The 25,075-nt window shown below is 44.0% G+C and overlaps 1 protein-coding gene across 3 annotated transcripts; it reads right to left on the bottom strand.

The window, feature by feature from the left end:
- Positions 1–358: 358 nt before the first annotated feature.
- On the bottom strand, positions 359–24,365 carry IREB2 (iron responsive element binding protein 2). Of its 3 annotated transcripts, XR_005258192.1 has the most exons (24): positions 23,635–24,109; positions 22,939–23,028; positions 22,354–22,494; positions 19,767–19,932; positions 18,512–18,649; positions 16,264–16,485; positions 14,637–14,706; positions 13,423–13,606; positions 12,712–12,851; positions 12,166–12,337; positions 10,984–11,084; positions 10,453–10,569; positions 9,184–9,343; positions 8,237–8,372; positions 7,587–7,671; positions 6,828–6,984; positions 6,422–6,546; positions 6,014–6,118; positions 5,601–5,743; positions 5,030–5,177; positions 4,818–4,940; positions 4,143–4,328; positions 3,209–3,560; positions 359–1,748 (listed from the first exon to the last, which is right to left on the bottom strand). XR_005258192.1 is itself a non-coding variant. In XM_038147623.1 (23 exons), the coding sequence occupies exons 1-23, from the start codon at positions 24,122–24,124 to the stop codon at positions 3,450–3,452; spliced, it is 3,510 nt and encodes a 1,169-aa protein (XP_038003551.1). In that variant the 5' UTR covers positions 24,125–24,365; the 3' UTR covers positions 359–3,449. The 3 variants fall into 3 exon arrangements, 2 of the variants coding, with proteins under 2 accessions (XP_038003551.1, XP_038003549.1); XM_038147623.1 differs by having other exon boundaries at positions 359–3,560; positions 23,635–24,365; XM_038147621.1 differs by lacking the exon at positions 22,354–22,494 and having other exon boundaries at positions 359–3,560.
- Between the last annotated feature and the right edge of the window lie 710 nt (positions 24,366–25,075).

Consider the following 25,075-nt stretch of genomic DNA (forward strand, 5'->3'; position numbering starts at 1 on the left):
GACATCCCCAAATCACTTCTGAGGATCTTGTCAGAGTTGTTACCTTGGCCAACAGCTTGCTTTAATACAGGATTTCATCTAGATTCCAAATGAGATATTTTTCAGAAGGGAAGGAAAAAGTTATTAAAAAAGCATTTGATATAACATCCAGAGTGGTGTCCAGAGCACAGCTAACCCAGAGAATATGCTTCTACACCAGCTAGGCATGCTTTGTGCTTTGTGAGCCCAAACTCATTCTTAACAGGTAAATGGAACATGCATCCACAATCTTATCCCCTTTCTTTATTCACTCCGCCCCTTCACACACAGTGCCATTTTAAGTGTACTCCTCACTATCTATTCAAAATAGACAGTAACATACAAGAACCGTCATACAATTTTCTTTATTAAAAATAATTTACAACATTGGTAACATTGTATACACAATTTTCATCAATTGAACTTAAGATATATCTATGCAATACTTACTGAACTTAAAACTTAGACTGTTCTGTTGGCTTTAAACAGCAGACAGTGATTTGCAGTTGCTTAAATAGGATTAATATACATAGCTTCTTGTCCTTATACTTAGGTGTAAAATGTATAAACATCAACACTATCCCAAAGCTTTGTAGTTTGGGATGGGGAGGAAGAGGGAAGCAAGAAGAGAAAACATTTACAAAAATTTCAACAAGATTCTTCCCCCAAATCCAAATGGAGAGAGGTCTAGGTTAAATACATCTAACACACTGAGTCACTTCTCAAACAGGTACGCGTCCTCCCATGCTTTAGGATACCAAAGAGAGGTCTGACTGAATGTTCGGTGTGTGAGCACAGCAACCCTCACTGTCCCGTGCTCTGCCCCTGCCAGAAGGCTCCTGCCACTCCTGCCCACCCGTGGCTCTCAGGGTGCCAGCAGTGTGTCCAGAGTTAAACGCCTTCATTGGCTGCTGGCCTCCTGAGCTGCGCTCTGCACCGGGGAGAGGGCACAGGGCTGTTGCCAGAGCTCACGAGCCAGGTGACCCCCAGCACTGAGCAGATGGTACACGGGCAGAGCTGGCCCACGCAGCCCCCCCACCCCACAGGGTACAGGTGCAAGGGCAGGAGCCAGCCTGCACACCTCGGAGATGCCAGGCTTGGGCTCCTTGAGAGCTGGACCTGCTGCAGCAACAATAGGAGCCTCCAGCTGAGCAGCCCCTGTGCCCAAACACAGCTCAGAACTTCTCCTTCATGGACTGCAAGACACATTAATGCAGCAGAATCAAAGCAGCTGCTAAGGTAATGAAGCCCCCTGTGTCTCTAAAAAGAACTGACTTGCTTTACTAGTGACAACTTGCAGCTAAGTCACATGCCTTGAAATTGCACTTCACCTCATCTATCTGCCTTGACATGGCTTGGATTCCTGTCTGCTGAAGCATGCAGAAAGGGCAGGGGACTGTGTTTCCTTCAAGCATTAGTAAATAGGCATGGAGTTGCAGTTGTATCATCTGCATGAGGCACCATTATGTACCAGCACTAAATTCCCATCTTCTCCCCAGTAACATTGCCTTGAACTAAATCAGGAATATACCTTTGAGCTGGGATAAAATAGTATTTGACACTGTTGTACAAGAAGTAGGATCTGCCCAGTCACTCTGGATAGAATTAATGGAAGCGCACCACAGAACAGGAACTCGTTCAGCATTCAGTTGAATATAAAATTCAAAATCGCATTGATTTATCCCCTCTTAGCAGTGGTAGGAGTCTCACCGGACTGGTTTTCATCTCACCTAAAAGAAAATCACATCAAACTACTGAAATATAAAACCAGATTATACATAACTTCAAACTTTAGCAAACCTTGTCTAACAAAACAGAAAAATAAGTATCAAATTTATGTTAATCAAACTAGTTTGGCTTTTGAACTGTCAAAAAATTAATACACTGTATTGATATAATTATGCAAGAGGTTTGGGGTATTTTGGGTACAGGGCTTTTTTTAAAGGAATGTCAAACACACTATTTAAAGATTTGAACAGTTCATCTGTTAGTTCACAAGTCAACTATTTCAGTATCTGGTTATAAATTAAAAGTACACATAAATAAAGCTAATATAGTCCTCTTGAATGGTTTGATACTTAAGACAACATTTATCAACAACAAAAATCCTTAAAGCAAAATCTTGACAATTTATAGGCAAGTACTGCAGTTTTGTTCTCCAGCAGAAATTAAACTCTACGTAAACTGTAAGTGGAGTTATGAAGCTTCTCAAGAGAGGAGCACAGGAAGAGCCTGCTGGAGCTGTACTCCCTTGCACAGCTCAGACACCACCAAAGCTCTGTGAAGAGGGAACAGAAGCCACGCTGCAGCAACTCTGCATCTCCTGCCAACATGAGCTATGAGCAGGGGCTGACAATTCCAGCCGCAGCTACTGCAGTGCCAACAGACACAGGTTTGTTCAGCGCTCTGGGCTCCTCCTCAGAAGGGGATGCTCTAAGAGCTGGGAGCTGCCAGCACGTGAGAGAGCACCCAAAGGCAGTGTGGCCATCTGGCTCTTGAACATCTGGCAAGTGTCATGTATTAGACAGGCTGCATTTAAAGCAGAGGAATCTAAACAGCCCTAGCACATGTTTTAAAAGGCTTTAAAGGTTAAAACATTACAAGGAGGTACTTTGATGATATTGCAGAGAGCACAATAAAAACAGATGACACAAATGACAAAAGTGCGTCCCTTAAAGCAAATGTGACAAACTTGAATTGAAGGGCATGAAGAAACATGGCTTAACCTGCATGAATGAAACAACTGGGAGATTTGTTTTTAAATGCAGAAATGTTTCCCATATTTCTAAGCACACAGAATTTCACATATTTCATAGCTTGAGCAGTTTAAATCTGGATCCAGAGGAACTATAATCCCATAAAGGTAAGGAAGTCAACATCTGTGATACAGGATACCATGGGTCTCATGTGGACTGCTTTTTGTCCAGCCCATAACCTAAAGAAACTGAAAACTCAGTATCTTTTTTAAGCTCTGGTTGAGGAAAATAAAAAAATCTGTTTGGCCTTTAAGATTCCATGCCATCTGCTACTCTTAAACCAACAAACAGCAGTACACAGATTTACAGGTGCAAAAAATGAGTGGAAACAACAGCAGAAAATCTTCTTACATAATAATCTTCAGCACAATCAGTTTCAATTTCACATAGTTTATTTACAAAATGGTCTGATAAAACATCCCCTCCATACTTACAGCTCTCTTGTCACAATACACATGTTGATTTTAGCAATGTTTAATAGCACCATTAGAATATTATTTAAAATCAGAAAGGATCTTGTTGCAGTTACAATGATTCACAATCTTTTACATCCATGGACGAAGTAACTTTGAGCACACTAGGACTGTTTGCAGTTCCACAGTACAGATTCCTGGGTTCACACAAGGCATTTGCTGAGTTACCAGTTATGTAGGGTACCCAGAGAGTCAGTAGCTACTATAAGAATCTTCGAGCCACAAAGTTTAGACTTCCACCATTCTTGTATAAAGTTATCTCCACATTGTTTTCAAACAAGGCAATCACGCTGAATACTTTTCCAGTGCTTGTCTTCGAAAGAAAAGCAAAAAAGAGAAACTAATTAAGCTTTGCTTTCACTTCCCCTTGCTTATTTCTCAGTCAACATTCTAACCCCAAGTTTTGTTGAAAACAAGCAAATTCAGCCCTCAGATGTGCCCGTACAGCCCCAAGGCTGCTGGGGCAGATGGAAGGAAGGCTCGTTGTGGTGCAGCTGGGACACACCAGGGGCCTGTTGGTAACCAAAGAACATCCCGTCCCTAAGATGGCACAAACTGTGCTATGGGCTTGTTTACAGAGCGTGGAGAGCTGAAGCCTCGCTCAAATCATCACACTTACGAGAGACAAACTCAATTCTACCCTAAGACCAAGCCCATGAGGGGCAAAACACCACTCAGAATGATCAAGAATATCAGTTGTGTACAAAGAACACATGTATATGTACTTTGGGAAACTCCAACAGCCATGACAAACTTCAGGCAGAGTATAAGCTTACCTTCCAAGAGAATTAAGTTCTATCTCTTCTTGCTTTGCTGCCTATCATCAGAATTAAGTTTTTTTTTTTTCTCTGCATCAGAACATTCAACAGAGAAATTAAAAATATTGCAACCATACCTTAACATCCAATGTCATTCTGGGCAGCAGCTCTGAAGGGAACAATATAGAAAATTGCTCTCTGCCAGTGAGTCCCAAAGTACTTGGATTTTCCCCAGGACGAAACTGAAGCGGAGCAATGCCAATTCCAATCAGCTGACTCCTATGAACCTTCTCGTAGCTCTCAGCTAGGACAGCTTTAACACCCTGCAAAAATACAAGCAGAGTGAAACACAGGAGTAACCTTCAAACACAGATTATGTCCAACATCTCGCAATTCAAACTCTTGGTAACATCATTTAGTAGCTTCCCAGATAGAGGAAGCAAACAAGCCAGAGCAGGCCCATGCAGTGTGAAATGGAGTTTGTAATGTTCCAGACAGTGACCATGCTGGGGTTAACAGGACAAGAGTCAATGGCTGACTTGGAATATATTCTCAATATTAGTGGAAATTAGCCTCCAACAATGAGACACTGAACATCCCATGGAGACCAAACAGAGGTCAGCATAGACAAATGGCTGATTTGTCTCAAAGTCTGGTATCCAAGACAGTAAATTACATAATGAGGAAATCCAGATCTATCCTGACTAGTGATTCTCTCCCATGAAGATTCTAACAAAGAAATCATACAATGTGTTTTTAGGTATTTCCAGAAAAAACAAAACCACCCCCAAACCCAAACAAACCAGCAGTACCAGTAGAAAAGGCCCTTTTGCAGCCCAGTCTCTTGAGCTACCCAGTCCATACTTCTTTCCTGCTAGAATAATTACAGGAATGCCTTCCTTCTGGTACAGCTCCGCTGCTTCAAACACATCTAGCTGTGGAATGACAAAACGACACATTTTGAGTGAGTTCTAAACCTGCACTCCCCATTCCAGAGTAGCTGTGCAAACAAATGAATTCCTACCGTTTGTCCTGATGGAAAGTGAATTGTTTTAGGAGCTGGTTTTCCTATGAACTTATTCAGAAGCTTGATATTTGCAAAGGTACCTCTTGTCATCACAGCATCATTACCTCTTCGAGCCCCATAAGAGTTGAATTCACGAGGTGTGAGTCTGAAATAAAAAGAAAATTGAAAGAAATCAGTTAAAGATGATCTGATTTAAAATGATATTATAATTTTTTCTTATAATTATTGCAGCATATCTACGTCTTCAGTGGAAGATGTAAAGAACTGGACCTCCAACAAACGTAATTATCATAGATCATGAACAATGTGCAAATCACTGCTAGTATATTCATGAGGAAAGCCACAATTTTGAATTAATTTTCTACAATTTTTTATGAAGTGCTGCAAGCAGTGTGGTACTTACAGAAGAATTATGGGGAGGCTGCTCTAGCAAACAACCCACCTCATTAATCCTCTTACCATTACCAGCGGATTTATTAACATGAAGTATTTTGCTTTTCCACATGCAGTGTCCCCTTTCTGCAGACAGGCATTTCTAGAGAAGGTGGCAATGCTCAGCAGGGCTCACCCTTTGCTGGTCAGGTACTTGGCAGCAGCACTGCTCCTCGCGATACTCCCAGCGGGGGAAATGTGATCCGTGGTGACAGAGTCCCCCAGGAACAGCAACACGTGGGCGTTCTCAACCGCCTGGGATGGAACTGCTTCTTTGGCCTGGCAGGGCGGGAGGAACAGCAACAGAAGGGAACAAAAGGGACATTAAACGGTTTCTTCCAGGAACTAGAAACAGGAGACATTTTTGCAGTATAGGAAGGCCCCTGGATGGACAGGCCCCACTCATTCCAGAGGCACAAACATTTAAAAGACTGAGAAATAGGAGCGATAATTAAATTTGTTAGTTCAACATTGAAGCTTTGCTGTAATAGCTATTCCTTTACTTAAATGCAATGCATATAATCTAGCGGATAGATCCACTCTACTTACAAGTTTATCAAAAAAGGAAGGACATCTAATATAAGTAGATTTTAAATCCCAGGGAAATAAAGTTGACTCTGGTGCTTCCAGTAAATTCCATCGTTTGTTTCCTTTCTACAAGAAAGAAAATTAATAAAAAAGAACAGAAGTTAGTTTGTTGTATTTCTACATTCAAAAACTAAAGACATACTGGTGATTTTATTAATTACTGTTATTTAGTAAATAATTTTCTATTAAATATTACAGGTCACATCACTGGGATTACTTAGCAATCGCTTTTCAATACAAGTACCCATCTCAGCTAAGCCCTCCATTACTGTAACAGAAATAAATGGCAAACCAATCACATTCAGCTGCAAGATATTAAAGCTGCAATGAAACGCAACCTTTAAATTATGTAGAACAGACCACTCTTACCTCCATCTTTTCTTTCAATTCCTTAAACATGGATGATATCACACGCTCTTCCTCCACTGTGTGAAGTTCTTGTCTTGTGGGCCAAATATCTCGTAAGTAAATGCTTTTGCCATTAAAGCCAGTGCCTGAGTAAGATTTTAAACACAACAGTAGTTTGGAAGAATAAACTATTAGACTTGAGATTTGTATTAGAATATGGATGTGTATATATTCAGGCCTGCAGAGATGGTACCAGATAGGCAAAGAATTTGATCAGTTAAGTGAATGCTTTGCTTGAGCCACGAGCAAGCCAAGTATGGCTGTGCTTTCTCTTCAAATGTATTGGCTCTGGGTGCTGAAATCACGCGCAGAAATCTGTGCCCGTGCGCACCAGCTGCAGAAACAGCAGCTGCAGGAAAACACTCACCCAAGGGCTCCGTGTCAAAGTCTATCTGCACGGTGCCCGCGATGGCGTAGGCCACGACCAGCGGAGGGGACGCCAGGTAGTTGGCACGGACACAGTCACACAGGCGGCCCTCAAAGTTCTTCGTGCCAGACAACACCCCACAGGCAATGATATCTCCCTGAAAGGCAAAGCCACACATACTGCTCCAGCAGTTTGGAGTACTTCAACAGCTTATGCTATTTCTATTGACTAAGTCAGATGTGCTTTTACCATTGCCCTTCAAATATTTACTCTAACACAACAACTGGAAGGCATTTTGCTCTCTCTCACTACCCTTCTCATTTTCTTTTTTGACCCTATGATTTGCTCTCCTGTCACTTCATTCAACTCCTCTCCTGCCATTTATTTATTTCTCTTCTGCTTCAGAAGAGAAAAAAGCTGTAGCTGTTTAGACAGTGCTGGTTAAAGTTATTCAAGCAAATAGGTCTTTAACACCCTCCACACTTATGATACAAAATCCACACATTGCATCCTCTGCAAGATTAGATCATATGAATTTATCTTGTAATTTGTAACTGTATTTTACAGATACCACTTATTACATTTATTTTACACAGCAATGAATTGGCACAATCTCCCTCTAACAAGCAAATATGCCAACAATGTCATATTAAGTCCAAACAAAAAATGAAGTGTACTTGGCATGGATTACTGTATTTCTTCATTGCTTAACTGGAGAGAAATACATTTCTGTGTTCAACAAGCCAGCCAGAACTTTACCTGTTTTATTGCATTCCTGATGGCTTCTGGCAAAGGGGCTGTGTTCCCAACACAGGTGGAACACCCATAACCAACAACCTCAAACCTGTATGGGAAAAACCAATCAAGTCACACATGGTCATGAGCAATTTGTTAACATAATTGCTTTTTCTTTTATTAACAATCCCCAAGAATTTTTTGTCTCTTGATAGTTAAGACTTTTTAAAAAATGAACAACAGGCACTACATGTCACTGATGCAAACCACAGCTGGGCACTGTTACAGAATATTGAACATATTCTGTTACTGCTACAGAGCAACCCAAACCATTAACCAAACAACCCCTGACAGCAGCAATGATAAGAGAAGACAAATACAGACTGTCCTGACAACTCTGCATCCAGCTCTCACTTTTAGAATACATCATCAAGTACATCCTATGCTGCAAGTCACTTAAAATGAAGTAATTTGTGACTGGAAAAACAGCTCTGATGTATTAGAGCTACACCTCCTAAATTCTGAAGTGAGAATACAGTGAAGCAGAATAATTTTAAGTCAGCAGTCTATTAAGTTAGGAATTAGCCAGCCCCAAATGCACAGCAATCCTATTTATCAGCCCCTACAACCCCTGTAGGCACCACCTGGCCAGACTCAGCCAAGGCAGGCCTTACCCAAGCTTGCTGAGGTATGGCAGTACTCCACTGGAACTGAGGTAATGTGTAACCATGCCACTGCCAGGTGACAAACTTGTTCTGATGTAGGGCTTCACCACGAGGCCAGCCTCAACAGCTTTTTTGGCCAGCAGTCCTACCAAACAAGAAGGAAGAAAGGACACAGATTGTGATTTGTATATCCCTTCATAGGACACCTGTATGGCTCTACCTTAGTTAAATCAAGCATAAAAACCCCCAGAGGATGAGACAAGTTTCAGTTTATGAAACTATCCAAGCAATCACTGGCCTGAATAAAGTTTCTTAATGCATAACAATACCATGCCTGATTTTATTCCCATTCCTGGAAGGTAGACACCCATTTTACTTTCTCTAAGACATATCTCTTTACCATGTTGTAGCTCTCAGTGCCAATCCATTCAGCCTCCACAGACAGGCTACACAGCCCTAAGGGGAAGCTCACCTTGGCCACAGAGGATCTTAAAAAGAGGAGAGCAAGGTCTGACAGATGAGCTGTTCCAGCAAAACCATCTGCAGCTTGCGGAGGTGTGGCAGATACCCCTGAAGCAATGTCAGAACAACTGCTCAGCTATACAGAGTTTCTGTGCTGGCTGTGGCATGACAGCTCATCATCCAGGACAGGCTTGAAGCTAAAGCCCACCTCCTGCATCAGCGATGTCACTGTGCACTGACAGGAGCCCTAGAACTGCTTACTTGCTGTCACACTTCCAAGTGTAAAGATTTTATAATTGCTCTCCTTAATACTGCTTTAGGGGACAAACTTAAGATTGTATTATGGAAAAGCAACTTTCCCTATATAACCTAGCCAGAACCTACAAGCTAAGGCTACAAGTCTGCAGTTTGTAAGAGAGCCTGTAAAAGTGAAGGTGAGGGCTGTGATGCATGGGAGCACCACTAAGATGCTGAGCTGTCTGGTCCCAACATACCTGCAGCAAGCATGACAGATGGATTGCAATTGTTTGTACAGCTGATGACTGCAGCAATGACAACACAGCCGTGGGACAGCTTGTATTCATTTCCTTCATACTGAACAGGCACAATGTCATTCTGCTTCTCAGCTGCAATCTGAAACCCTTTAACACCGGACTGGATGACAAAAATTCACATTAGCAGTTGTTACAGTACAGAAAGGATGACATTACAGCAAGGCAAGTGAACACTGGTTTTGAAATAATACTCAGCTGTGCCACCAGGAACCCTTACATGATTTTAAAGCAGCCCTCAGTTCATGTGCCTCTGTCTGTACATGGGTGTCAGCCTTCTTCCTTCACAACTGCTTTAACTTTGCGAAGTTAAATGTCAGTCTGTGTGTGGCTGTTCCACAACTCACTTCCTTGTGTACATGGAAGAACATCTCCTTAAGAATACATGTCTAATTTACACAATCCTTGTTCCTGAATTAGAAGCATGTCCAAGATTTTAATTGCAAGAGGGTGGTAACTAAACCACAGTAGGTTCATTAGCATTTTCCACACTCACCTGAGTGCTCTTCAGCACTCAAACATCCTCCAGAGGCCCCTTTCAACCTCACCCTTTGTCTTCCACCATCAGCTATGATCTCCCTCCAGCATAACTGAACCACAGTACCACAGGCCCATTACAAGCTGTTTCTAATATTGCTCTAAGTCTTGAACATTAATGATGAATGAAATGAAAATGAAGGTACATTCCTATGTTAGCTGCACTCTTCAGATACCCATGGATATCCCTAACCAAAACCAGCACCTTCAGAGCAAAAACATTCACTCTGTGAAGACAAGTTAAGCTGTAAGGAAAAATCATTTGCTAATGTAAGAACTCAGAACACTCAGCTACAAATCCTGGCAGTCTTTCTGCATCTCCTTTAAGGCGTGATGAGTTTTCTTAGGGTAAATTCTGTTTTGAAAATTAAGTCATATAAAACTGTTTAAAAAAACCCTGAAAAAGTGAAAATGTTTGCTAAGCTCACACCATGGACTACCTAAAGTTCCTTCTCCCTAGCAATCTAAATTGTGAAATTAAGGACTTTGGGAAGCTCATGTTCCTGCCAAACACACCTATGATTTACTCTTGGGATGCCTGTCAAGCAAGACTAGAACGCCCCGGATAAGCAGCAATAAGGAGGGCTCAGCAGGTACGCAAGGAATAGGTAACACAACATTTATTCATGTGAATGACAGGAAATACCTTTTGAAGCAAGCATCAGCAATACAAACCTTTTCATTTAAGCAGGCTTGGAAGTCACTTTTCATGTTATTAACAGCCACTCTATCTTGGGATCTCTTGGGGCCACTGACATATGGAATTATAGAACTTAGACTAACTTGCACTACCTGAGAAACCAAGAAACAGAAAGTGCAGGCATTACCAACCCAGTGCATGGAATATATTCCTGAGACACCCAGAAACTCTTGAATGCTCTCAGACATCTAGAACTCTGGGATTCCATCTTCAACACCACTCACTCAAGAGGCTACTCCTCTTATTCCAAATGTTTTAACATTATCTGTAGCTTTTCTACCATTCAGTCCTTGGGAGACGGGAATCCAGTATCTGTACTAACATAATGTTACCGTGCTTCCCTTCTTATCCCCAGCCCCTCTATGTTTTACAAACTCTGCTTTCTCAAAACTGAGTTCATAAAAACAACTTTGCTGAATGCAATGAAAGTTACAGTGGGAGATAAGACTGTGAAATCCTCAGTAGTTATTTATGAGAATCAAACAAACAACTCCTTTCAAGCATACCTGGGAATACTCAGGCTCTCTGGAAGAACTCTCATCATTTCGAAATAACTTCACAGCTTTAAGATATGCTTCTGTGACTTCAAGCTTGGCCTTATCAAAACCTAAGGAAGGTCATGTCAAATATGAGAAAAGTCACATTAAAGACATAAATAAAATAAATCACACAACTTACAGACACTCAGATTGTTTTAAGTGTAATATTCAAAGTACTTTTTTTTTAAGTACACCACTTCCATATCCCAACTTCTATTCAGGAATGACACACAAATTAAAACGTTTATAAATTATTACATTTTTTTCTAAATTATCTTAACTTTTCTTCTTATGTCAAGGAACAAAATAAGCTATTCCACTCTAGCAGTGGTAACTCTTACTAAATTGACAGCTGTGTCCCTGCAGTCCATAAGGCTTTTCTGTGTTAGGGCTTCCTTGTCTAATACAGACCCTGTGCTTAGCTGACAACAGGCAGTACTGCTGGCTACTCTTCCAAACCCATTCCTCTGCCCTGCACTGATCACACAAAAACATTTGCTACTGAAAGCATTTAACTCTTATTTGAAAGCGACAGGTTTCAGTCTCAGAAAGTCTCACGCATGAATGAGCTTTTTTAGGCATCTGTCACCCTGTGGTTTCCTGTTTGCAGTAGCTTGATAAGGAACTGACATCCTCCTTGCTTAGCTTGAGATGCCAGTGAAATCATGCACTTCAAAGGGAAACACAAACCACTGGGAAAAATCAGAGACATCGTCACATTTGTTCTGCAGTTTTACTTATTTCTAGCTTTGATTTTGTAGGGAATCTCCAGGTGGTTATGGGATTCATTTCAAGTCAAGAAGAGTTACATTCCATACATACTTCAAAATAAGTGAAAACTTCCTTAATATTTTTATAGGCTTACATATGCTTCCAAAAACCAGGAGACTGGATGCTGAAAAGCAGTGTCATGTTGCTAAATCAGGCATTCGACAAATGGACCAGACTGGACACAAACCTCAAGCACAAGACTAATTACATGTTAAATCCACATCAGAACTCCGCAGAAAAGCACCACGTAAGAATTAAAGAGTTTTAAGCAAAAACTCAATAGTTCTTACACTGGGTTTTTCTGCAGAGTAAAGAACATACATTACCACAACTGAAAACCACAACTACAACGAATCCTTGCTTTAGTTTAGTATTTACCTGCATGCTTTAAGTGCTTCAGTGTCACATTATCAACAGGGAAAAAACTCAGAATAGCACCATATTCAGGACACATATTTGCTATTGTGGTTCGGTCTGCTACGGACAGTTGGGAAACACCACTCCCAAAAAACTCAACAAATTTTCCAGCGACATCAGCTTGTCTAAGATGCTGTTGGAAAGAACACACAACACCCGGTATATGAAGACATACAGTGCAAGTTGTGTTTGTCACAATTCACAAGTCATGAGCATTTAAAACAGAAAGTTGAAACCCTAATGCCTATGTTTGAAATAACAAATTATCATGAATTATTTTTAGCTAAAGAGGGTCTATAAGCAAACCACTATAGAGGGGAAAAAAAAACCAAAACCACTACTTCAAAAGACTAGCAAATAAAAATGGTTGGAGATTATTTGTACCTTTCTGCACTGCCATGATTAAAGGCATACTAAAAACACTCCCCTCATTTAATTCATTTCTCAAGCACCACTGGTAGTACTGTGCTAACCTCTCCTTTGTTTGAAAAGGCATTGAACTCTTACCTTTGTAATGCTGAGAACGATATCTATGGATGTGGCAAAGGGGCTGACCGTGCCTGTCAGCTCACAGCCCACCACCTCAGGCAGGGTGAGGGTGAGCGGCATTCCCAGCATCACCGCTTCTGTCTCGATGCCCCCGACGCCTGCAGGGAGAGCGGGACACGGCCTGTCACCCTTCACCAACCTACACTGCGTGTGTTCAGGTCCCAAAAAATAATAAACCCCTTTAGAGAGAGCCTAAAGACTCATGACAATAAACACATTGCTGCTTTTCTCTCACAAGTGAAGGGCAGCGCTCCATTTCCAACAGGGACACAGCAAGACATTTAGAAGCTCCATTAAATATTTGCACATCAAAATCAAAATCAAGCAAGACTATTGCTCAAGTTAGACATCACAGTCAACTAGGAAATATTTTACATCTAAACTAATCTCCTGTGAGAAAAGAAACCTTCACACAAATTTCTGCTGTACAAACAGCACCTATTTGAATATCAGCTGGTTTTGGTTGCTTTCTCTTTAAATTACAAGGGATTAATTACAGTTCTCAATGGAAAGAAATGTTATTCAAGATTACTTGTAGACAAACAAGATTCAGAACAATAATTCAAGACAGTCTGTTATGCTTGAGATACAAACACCCAGTGGGAAGAAATATTTTTAGTGAAGCTTTAGTTGCCTTTCCAAGAGCAATGAAGTTCTGAGCATACTTACCCCAGCCCAAGATACCCAAGCCATTTACCATGGTTGTGTGCGAGTCTGTGCCAACCACGCTATCAGGGTGCAGGAAATCTTTCACGTCAAAAACCACTCGGGACAAATATTCCAAGTTCACTTGATGCGCTGTTCCAGTCTCAGGTGGAATTATGGAAATATTCTCAAAAACTTTTGAGCTCCACTGTAATTTTTCCAAAAGGAGAATAAAAGAGTTGCATTTTTTTCAAAGCTATATCAAATTCTTAGAACATAACTAAAAAGGCAAAACGAAGACACAATAAGAGAGTCCTTGCTATTTACCCAAGTGGCTTTTGTCCCTTGGTCAAACAGAGGTGTGTGATCTCCTTGGATACATTCTTAATCATCAACAAAAGCTTTCATTTAATTCCTCTGAAGGCTGAAATCAGTAATTCATGCCCCTTTCCAAAGCAGGGCTGCAGAAACCTCTTACCTTCCAGTTCACACAAATGATTACAAGCGCACCTAAGATTGGTGTTCAGACAACAGAACCTAAGCACTTGCACCTATAGCAGAATTTATATTTACAGCACAACTGAGTTTAGGTTTGACACGCCAGGGTGAAAGCGCTTGCAGACTCGGGAGGGTACATTTGACAGAGTTGACACGGAAACTTCTAACAAGATTCAGCCTGGCCATTTCCTTCTTAACAATGCAAAAGCTAATTTGCAACTTCCAGAAAGAAACCTCTAGTCCACATTTATGAAGAGAGTTTTAGATCATTACAGTGAATTCCTAAACCACGTCAAAACAGAAGATAAGAATCAAATAGGAGCATTGCAGAGCCCTGCCCAGCAGTAGAGAAGCTGATGTTCACCACAGGACTTCTGCTGCCCAGTTTGAGCCATGTCTGAACACTGGTCTCCGCTCAACACTTCCAACTTCAGGAACTTTTGTTAACACAGTTATGGATAAATGACCCTTTCAGCCAGAAACTCACTGTGACCTAAGGCACTGAGCTCATGAAAGGCATTAAAAACACCAGTGCTTCACAAATCCCCACTGACAAGAACCAAATCAGAGGAAACTTTTTCAAGTTAGAAAGCAAATTTTCTTTTCTTGTTTAAATTCAGATTTGAAAACCTGACATTTCCAAATGATTACGTTTAATTTATCATCTAAACCTGAATACTCGTGGACAAATGACTCTTGAAAAAGCCCAAACCACAAAGCCTGCAGGTACACAGACATACCTTAAAAAATTGAAGCCTCTCTCTATTTCTGCCAAATTCCATCTCTTGATTTTTCAATACTGTCTCAGGCCTAGAAAGAAAACGAGTTTACAAGTACTGTCATAATTTATTTCAAATGACAGAAGAACAAGTTGTAGTTTTAGTTTGTTTGATGAAAGACTTATTTAAGCCTGCAGGACTCTTGGAAGAGGTTTATTAGAACAAAGATAATTGCCTCCCTGCAGCAAGCTTTCTGTAAGCTTGTCTGAGACCCTGTTGATTCTAGGTATGGTTTGCCTAAAGTGTGTGATCTCAAAAATACTTTGAGAGATCTATTCCAAGCATGGACTACAGCACACAGAAGCTTTTGCTCCCTAGCAGTTAACTCACAGGCTGCACATCTCAAAACTCCATACATTAAAGAACCAGGATGTTCACTAGTTCAATTGTAACTATCCTCCATTTTCGTATTTCCCTCCAAGCCACAAGTTTTTCTTCACAAGTACTCATCAGTACAGTCCCATAAAATGAACTCCCTTTTCTTTGTATGTGTTATTTAATAAGACACTGATACTTTTTGTAACAGAGTAATCCATAACTTAAGAGGAATAACCTCTGCTTTGAGCAGCTGAACAAGGAAGGGAACACATTTGCTTTGTACCAGGAAGGAAGTCTTCAATTCTTAGAAGTGTATTTCACTTCGAAGTCATGACCCTTCCCTTTCTTCTCTGCAGCAGGTCAGCAGCTCTCCTGCTTCACCAAGGCCCGAGGGACAGTCAGCATTCACCCTGCAGCTTCATAAATACCACTGCTGTGTGCCTCAGAACACCAGTGCTGCTGAAAACATCACTCCTCCTGCATTCCTACAGCTGTACTGAGAAGGAACATTTCCACATCCACAGTGCTACCACAGCATTCCACACAATATCACTGTGGGATCCAGATCTGATCAGCTCTTTATTTGTACACCTGTCCAGCACAGGCAGATAGGGATCTCAACAGTCCAAAGAGGCAGCAGCTGAAGGAAGACAATTACAGCTAATTGGCACAGATGGAACCATGCGCAACGACTGGTTAATAACACAGAAATCTGGGAGAGGCACAGGCATGAGGCTCCCCTTGGCTTCTACACAGGCAAGATATTTACTGAATTTCAAATCAGTGACAGATCGACTGTGAGAGCCTGTGCAGGCTGGGGGATCACGTCCAGGCTAGGTCTTAGTTCTTTAAGAGCAAGAGACTTCTGAAAAGTTATTACAAAAATCTGTGAGTTACTTTTAGAGATAAATTAATGCTTCATTGAGTTACTCAATCAGGCTTGCTCTGCAACACACTCAGAATTACTCCTATGCTTAGTTGTTATTGTAAAGAAATGAGAGAAGTAGTAATATTTTAATTTAAAAGTCACAGCCATGAGTCAATAGGTGGCCATCTGCAGAGTGTACAGTAAAGCTCTTTGTGTAAAAAGCAAAATTTTTGGACTAATCTGCTACATCTGACCTACTTCTAGACACTGAAACAACTTATCTATGGCATGGGTGAAAACTACAGAAGGAGGTTAAAAAAAAAACCAACACTCCCTGAGCTGTCACAGGCAGTGCTCCACAACACAAAGGTACAAGGCAATTTAGCAAAGGAGCTTTCTTACTCAGGCACAGGCTGCAGGTGGAAGGGGCAGAGGATGGGGGTGTTCTCGATCTGCGCAGAGAAGGCTCCCGGGCCGCGGCCGGCCTCGCCCGCGCCGCACGAGCCCCGGCAGCCGCTGTGGCCCCGGCACGGGGGCGGCTTCCGCAGCGGCGGCTTCAGCGGGGACAGCCTGGCCAGCGGCCTCTGCTCGCCCCCGCCGGGGTTGGGAGCGTTCTGGATTGCACTGCAACATCAAACACAGCATCCATTGAGACATGGCAATCTGCTTCTTCGTGCCCACACCCCGCACCCCCCACCTTGTGTTTTTTGCAATCCCTTCTACAGATTATAAAATATTACCTGAAAAAAGAGAATTATTTTAATTACAACCGTGTCGCAAAGTAAACTATCGCTGGATAAACTTAGTTAAGTAATGTAGTGTGCTGTGGTAAGAAGTGAACAGAACTGGATTGTCTGAAAGATTAACACCCAACAACCCCTTCCATTTGCTCACAACAGACCAGAAATCGTTCCAAACAGCATTGCAAAGGCTGAACTCAGAGTTTTAGACTTGGAAGGTGTGGGCAGACTGACCTTATTTCCTTTTTTTTAAGACAGTGCTGTACACGTTCTATTAAAACCACAGAGGAATGATTGCAGCCAAAGCTTTCTCAAGGAATAAACAAAACCTGATCATAATTAGGCTTTTTATACAAATTATTGAAGGCACAGATAAATTGCATACACTATGGAAGCACACTTCTTACTAAGAAGTAAGAGAGAAAAGCCAGGGATTTTTTAAAAAATGAAGTCCATATAGCACACTACCTTCTATTTGTGCAACATTTGGTCTCTGCAGGAGAGCAAAGAAAGCTTATTGTGAAAAACGAATGACTTTCACCTCTCTCTGTAATTGTTAAATCACAAAATTGCAATTAAAGCCAGTGCTTTCTTCTGCCTCAGTAACACAGCCAGATCCTTAGCCATCCCAAGTGCAGGGTATTGCCTGGCCTCAGCAGATACCTTGTCTAAATCCCACCGCAGCCCAGCAGGCTGTAACCCACAGATGGGAGCTCTCTCTGAAAGCAGCACAAACCACCCTGCAGCAAAGAGCTTCTTATCACAGGCCAGCAGCTGCTGAGCCCCCACAGCTTTCCAAAGGACGCTCCAGAGGCCGGATTTATCATTACAAAGCAGCACGCGGGGACCTCTTGCCAACACTCGGTCTGCCTGATAATTTTAGGCTGCCTAATTGCAAAGGAATCAGCTGTCTCTCTGGACACAAGAATGGACAGAGTACAGAACTGACAGAACACATATGCAGGACAACAGATCATCTGCAGATTCTTGCCCTTCTGACACTCAGCAAACTGAAACCCTGTGAGTATTTGGAAGGTTGACAGAAATGACTCACACATCCATATCCTTTGACCACAGGCTTTTTCCCCATGAACTTTTACAATTTCCAAAGAGCCTGAACAGTTTATGCAATTCTGCATGGGTTTGGAAGGCTCCACAATCGAGAGGCAGGGGAGAAGGTGAAGGCAGGCTGCATTATTTCATATTTACTTCAGCAAACACCAAACAAAAGCTCCAAGATTTTCCTCTTGTGCAGTATTTATGTTTCTAGCAAAGGCAGCCCCAGGCTGTATTCATCACATCACTGCCTGTCAGACAAAGAAAACCATGCTGGTAGCTTTCCAGTCCCCTTTACTTTTCCAGACTTCTCCAAGTATACTTCTCTCTCTGAAAATATCCACAGCCTCATATATCTGGTGTTAAAGCAAAGCCCATAAAAACCCAGACCAGTCACAAGCCATGGGCTGCAATGATAGTCTTTCAAAATGCCCACTAGAATTGCAGGCCCCTTCTCTGGAGCTGTGACAAGGCAGCCACGTTTGCAAACAAAGTTCTGTTTCACTTCAACAATGTAATCAGAGCAAAGCAAAACAACAAACGCCCTCTGCCTCATTCTCCTGATACACGTTATTTTCTGGAAACCGTGCCAGATCCTCTTATTTCAGCAAAATCTTGCCCAGAATTTGGATTATCAGTCAGCTTCACCCATAAGGCCTCACAAACATTCTTTCTCTCCCTCAAGAGTGCTTATCCGTTTGTATCCAGCCCATTTTCATACACCACCACATCTTGTTTTAGAGATCCACATATGGCAAATGATTTGATGGGATAGTAACAAGACCTGAACAAATCCACACACTTCAGTGCCAGACAAAAATGTATGGCTTGTAAAAATAAAATTTAAAAAGTACCATTTGCTGAAATCAATCTGCAGAGAATGGTCAACAGTGAGATCAGTTGGGCAGGCAGGATTGACCTTCACTGGATCTCCTCCAGCATTTCTCACAGCTTCCCTCATGGCAGCAAAATCCACCATTGCTGGAATTCCACTGACAGACAGAAAAACAAAATAGTAAAACATCATGAGACATAAACTCACTGAAATGCAGAAACTTCTTTTTCATTTTATCCAACTCCAGAAGTAGCTATATCCTACTTGAGAAAATACACCTGTAATTCTCTGAAGTTTAAAGGACTTGAACCATTTTTGAAGTCACTGGCGTTGGTACACCCTCTCAACAAGCAACAGTGGCCTGAAGACAATGTGCCAAAGAAGAACATGGGACCATCTCAAAGATAACCACACTTCTCTTGTGCCTTGCTTTGCTTCTCAGGCGTGATGGTACTTCAGAACAGAAGCGATCTTTAGATACTCCTTACCTTTACAACAGAACCTTGCTATGCAAGTAAAGCTCGTGCTATACATTAACACCTCATCTATCTAACAGAGCTATTTCTGAAGCTTGTAGCATTTCACAATATTTGTATTGCTGTACAAAACACACAGAGGCACTGTTTACAGAACACAGTAGTACGTAAATCTTATTGGCTTTGTCTGCTAAGCAAATGTTACCTCATTTTTATTATCATCATAATTCCTTTTTAATTATCTCAATAAATATACAGAGTCAGCAAGACAGCTTAAATTGAGTATTTGCAAATTGCTGAAGGACTGCCCTTATAGCTATGCCATAGTCAAATCACAAAGTTAAGTTAAGTTTTTCTATATAAGTATTATTCATGGATTCCACTGGATTACTCACTGTGGAATAAGCAATATCTAACCTTCAATTATCTCAAGGAAGAACTGTCAACCATCTGGCTACAGCCAAAACATCACCACTTCCCTTTGCATTCTGGCTCTTATCCTGTAAGTGCTCCTTGCAGGCCAGCAGTTTCAGCCTCACCAACCTGCCCTGAACCCAGAGTATCCTATGGAATAACTCCTACCCTCGCGTCATTAGGGTTGATACGCCTAATGATGATACACCTAAACCCTCACAGAATTATAATGAGAAATCTACTGCACAGCAGAGACAGCACACAGGTTTCTACCTGGGTATCAAGAGGGGAAGTGTGATTCAGTCTCACGCCAAAGAATTTGACACAAACTCAGTGAGTTTGCACAGGTTCTTTTGGGGGTGTTGCACGCACCCACATACTTACGTGAAGTCTTGAAGAACAACTCTGGCAGGACAGAAGGGCACTTCGACATGGTTCTGTTTTGTTTTCCAGTCCAAGATGTTCATAGCATCCGTTTCTTTCACTAAGAAGCCATCGCAGTTACGGACGCTGGACTCAAACAAGACTCGGATGGAGTAAGGCAGAGAATCTGGGGCGAGGCAAAGGACAGACACCATGAGCGCAGCACTTGCAGCTTTAAAACTACAATCTCACATTTCTGAGGAATTCCACTTTGCTAGGGTTTGGAAGGATGAGAGCATCAGGAGCCTGCTTTTCCAGTTGCCTTTGGATTTGATCTTCCCTACACAATATGGAACGGAGAGTGACAAAATGCACACGTGGATGCGTTATCCTATGGATTTTAATGGGAGAGCACAATGCACCCTGCTCAGACAGTGACACTGAATAAGGCACTGTGCCAGATCCTCTGATCCGTCAGGCTGCAGGGGAGAGATGCAAGGAATATAGACCTGGGATTACTGATGAGAGCAGGACTAAAGTAACAACCACTGCAATACTGAAAACCATTCTAACTGTAAACTCTGCCATTCCATAATGCAAGACACCAAACCAAAGACACCAATGCCAGAATATTATTTTCAATAATATTTCAATAATAATAATACCAGAATATTATTTTCAATAATATTATTTTCAATAAACAGTGATACAAAGACCAGAAACTATTCTGCCGTGCACCCCAATTAAAAATAACACACTCCTTAAAATATAAAGAACCTTTCATTAAATACAGCTTGAGTTAGTTTGCTACTGATATGAATCAAGGTACAGACAAGCAGCAGTTTCCTTCACAGAAAAAAAGGGGAAATGGAAATGAGAATTAAATAAGAGGGAAGAGAAAAATACCCCCAACTGCAAACAAAACAAAATAACCTCTAAAGAAAAAAAATCCATATTGATTGACATTTCTCCCTCGAAACCCACTATTTTCAGCATAATTCAAGCAGGCAGCTAGCTTCATAAGAACAGTGAGAAATCCTAAAAAAAGGTGGTCTCAACCTAATCCAGTGGTTTGTTCACAAACTACTAATATAGAACTTGCTGACTCTGCTCTCACTGTGTCTGAGATAATATCCACTGTTGTCTAATTAGACAAGTCACTATTTTGAGTTTAAGATTTGAATAAATTTGAGTATAAAGATGCCACCCAAAAGGTCTCATGAACCTTCATGCCACCACTCCCTTGATTTAAAAGCCAGGTTCCCAGAGAAGAACTTGTTTGCTTTCTTGTGGGTTACAAATCTCACCGCCCCAGGGGCTGCTTGGCACCAGCTCAGGAGAAGCAGCTGCTTCTCTCCACGAGGCACCAGCAGCTCCCATCCGCAGCACCGTGAGCAGTTTGGGGCTCCCCGGGAACAGCACAGCTCCAGAGATGAGATCACAGGGCCCTCCGGGACGCTCTGGGACTGCCACGCCTGACCCACGGGAGCTGCAGGCAGAGCTGGGCTGGCTGTCCCGAGGGCTGCGGCCCAGGAGAGGCTGGACTCAGCCCCAGGGTGCAGGAAGGGACACCAGGACGGGGCAAAAGCAGCTCACAGGAGAGCGGTCAAGCACAGCGTCATGGGAGGCACTGGAATCTCTGTCTGCCCCCACTGGCACAGCTTAACCATTCAAGTTTCCCCACATGAGCTCCAGCCCCAGCAAGAGCCTGGTCTGAATCTCCACATGTCCTCTCTGCCCTAAAACCTTCTGAACTCTTCTCATTCTCCCCATAAGTCTTAAAACACTAGAAAACTGGTAACTAAACCAATTAACATTTACATTAGTAATCTGATTAATATCAACTGGCAATCAATGTCAAATTACAGCCAGACAGGTAAAGCTCAAACTGTTCTAGCAACAAATGCAGTGAGCAGTTCCAGACGCTCAATCTGCTAGCAGTGCTGCGCCACACTGTGTCTAGATGTTATTCAGTATTTTGCTGCTTGAAGTTGACAGGAGGCTTCCAGCCTGTGCACAGAAGTTTCTACTGGAAGACAAAGAGCCTCTTAGTGCAGTGTGTTTAGACCCCTGAGAACATGTTCAGGAACACCCATTGCTGCTGCAAGCTTGATGACACATTTTAGCAGAAAGCTGTATCTTGTTGTTTCATTTCCACTCCTGCCATGAGGCTTTTCACAAAACTGCTGTAGAACGGCCTGGTTTTGTTAGCACAGCACTGCTTCTCCCTGCACCAACCCACCCGCAGAAGCACTGTTTCCTCCCTGTGTGCTTATCTGAAAGGCTGACTCGGTTACTACAAGCAGGGGAAATTTGCAAGAGCACACAGCTGTTGCACAGTTTCAGCAGACACTGTGCCCTCCTCTCTCTTCTCTTTAAACAACACGGAGTTAATAACTGTGGTCAAACATGGGTTTAAAGTGAAATATCCACTGATTTTTTTTTTTTTATTCAAGAAGCACACTACAAATTCTGTGAATACAGAAGAACTCAGACCTTGCAAAACTGAAAAAAACCAGCCCAAGCGCCTTTGCCAAATAGCCCATACAAGTATTTCAGTTCAACACGAAGACAAAGGGAGAGAACAATGCCAGCACGCTTTGATTACCTGCAGGACTGAGGCCCGTTCCAGCTGGCACCGAGCAAAGCTCCCTCCCCTGCGTGGACTCGCCTCCCCCCACACGTGCAACGTTGTGAAAGGCACTTGGACACCAGTGAAGGTCTCCCTGGCACACACGGCCACTGCATACTAATGACAAGCTGGGATTCAGCACCACAGAGCCTCACCCTGCCGCAGGAGCCATGTTCTGGCAAGCAGACACCGCTAAGTGAGGCTGCTGGGGGGGGAACTGGAACACCGTGAAGCTGCACAGCACCACAGTAAAAGCTGTATTTATTTTTGAAGCATTACATAGGAGTTCTTTGTCATTTCTTTTTTTTTTTTCCAAAAGTGAGTAATTCTTCTGAATTCTACTGTTGAAAACTGCAGAAACACCTGTACTTTCTCCCTTAGTAAAAAAAAAAACCCTACAAGCATTACCCCTGCAAACTCCATAAAGCTAAGAAACGGGGATATAATCAGCCTCCAAACACACCCTTTAGAAATTCCCGACTGCCCCGACTGCCACCGCAGGGCACCAGCGGGGCAGTGTGCTGCTGGCACCGCCCCGATTAGCCCCGGAGAGCATCGTACCATACTTGGCGCCTCCGAGCTTCGACACATTGTAAAACTTTTTCTCCGGGTGGCTTTCCAAAGCTTCAATGGCGGGCTGGTAAGGGCTTCCTGCGGGACGAAACGAACAAAGTTACGGCCACAAAACAACGGGTCGTTTCAGCACTGACTGAGGACTCAGACAAAGAGATTTTACTTCTGATTCCGCCACAAATAACGTTCCTTTAGACTGCAATTAGATGCAACACGGAAAGGTTTCAAAATGGATTGAGACACCTCGTGATGTAGATGTGTGACTAAGGTGAATTTTAAAAGTATCGCTATTAGTAGGTGCATACAGGTCAATGCAGGTCGCCAGCACAGCCTGAACACACCTGACCTTTGTTGTCTCGGTTTGCCATCTACACACCGGATAAGACACCTCACCAGCGCAGATAAGAGACACGGGTTTTAATACAGCAGGGAGCACAAAGCATTGACTGCCAAGCCAACGTCAACGGAACAAGACACAAAAATAAGCCTCGCAGCAACCACTAGGTGCTCTGAATAAATAACGCCCGGGAGGGAGCAGACAGCGGGGGGGGGACGGGGCCGCTCTCCCCCGGAGGGACTCCCGCGGCCTGGGACAGCGCCGTTCGGCGGCGAAGAGGGCGCGGGGATGTCCCGGGGCCGCGGTGTCCCGGCAGGCGGGGGGGCCCGGTCCCCGCAGTGACCGACCTGTCCTGTGAGGGTCCATCGCCGGCGACCATGTCAGCGTGAGGGAGCGGGCCGGGGAGCGCCGGCGGGCCGGCAGCTCTCGCGAGACTGCGCCCCGCGCCCCGCCCCCGCGCGGCTCTCGCGAGACTGCGCCCCGCGCCCCGCCCCCGCGCGGCTCTCGCGAGACTGCGCCCCGCGCCCCGCCCCCGCGCGGCTCTCGCGAGACTGCGCCCAGCGCCCCGCCCCGCAATCGTAGCGCGCCTCGCTCTCGCGAGACTGTGCACCGTGCCCGGGAGGAAAGGGCACGAGACCGCGCGAGGCTTTGCGGAGGGGGCGGAAGTAGCCCGGAGCGGGCAGCCGCTGCTCTCGCGATAGCAATGACGAGCGCGCGGGCGGAGCTGCCGGTCAGGCCGCGCCGGGGGCGGGACCGTGATGGGGCGTGGCCACTCTGAGGGCGAGTCCGCGCCGGGGGCGGGGCCATGTTGGGACGGAGCTGTTGGGGCGGGGCCATGCAGGGGGCGGGGCCGCACGGGGTGGCGCCGCCTGGCGGCGCGGCGCGGCCCCAGGCGCGGTGGGCGGGGTCCCCGGGCCGGGCTGAGCCCTCCCCGGGCGCGGCCCCGCAGCGCAGGGGCTCCGCAGCGCAGCGCAGCGTGCGAGGCTGAGGGGTGCAATGGGCTCTAAAGATCGTACGATCCCGTTTTAAGCTCCATCCGAACTGACGTTGAATGCTTTCAGGGATGAGGCATACACAGCGTCCCTGGACAGCCTAGCCTGTTCAGTGCCTCGCCACCCTCACAGTAAAGAATGTCTTCCTAATATCTCATCTAAATTTCCCCCTTTGCATTTGTGCCCATTCCCCCTTGTCCTGTCACCATAGCTCCTGCCCACCTTCCCTGTAGGGCCCTTTCAGGAGCTGGAACGCGTTGCGAGCTCCCACACATCCTTCTCTTTCCCAGGCTCCAGGGCCGCGGCTTGCCCAGCCCGGCTCCCCGGGGCAGCTGCTCCAGCCCCCGCGGCCCCTCAGCAGCTCGGGCGCTGTCCGCGGCGGGCACTAAGGGCACGGCAGCCGCTGCTGCGCCCCGCGGAGCCCGGTAGGCCCAGCAGCAGCGCCCGGAACACGGCGTAGCTCATGGGGCTCCCGCCTCTGCCTCCCTCCTCCTGCCCTGCAGCTGGGCCTGACCTGGCTCCTGCTTTTAGTCTCTGATGCTAGATTTTTTCACAAGGATTTTTCCTTTTCTTATCTTTCTTCTTTTCTTCATCTTAAATGAGAGGCTTTTTTCTTTGCTGGATGGTGGCATTTTATTTTTGTCTTCATCTTTAGCGCAACAGTAGCAGTACATGGGGCCACAGTCACAGTGGTGAAGGAGCCAAGCAATAGTCATTTCTCCAGGCTGTAAGACATCGATAATACCTGGGGTTTAGACACTAATGCAGCCAGAACTCATCACCGGGCTCAGGCAGA

Source organism: Motacilla alba, chromosome 10 (genome assembly GCF_015832195.1).
Source record: "Motacilla alba alba isolate MOTALB_02 chromosome 10, Motacilla_alba_V1.0_pri, whole genome shotgun sequence".
NCBI lineage: Eukaryota > Metazoa > Chordata > Aves > Passeriformes > Motacillidae > Motacilla > Motacilla alba.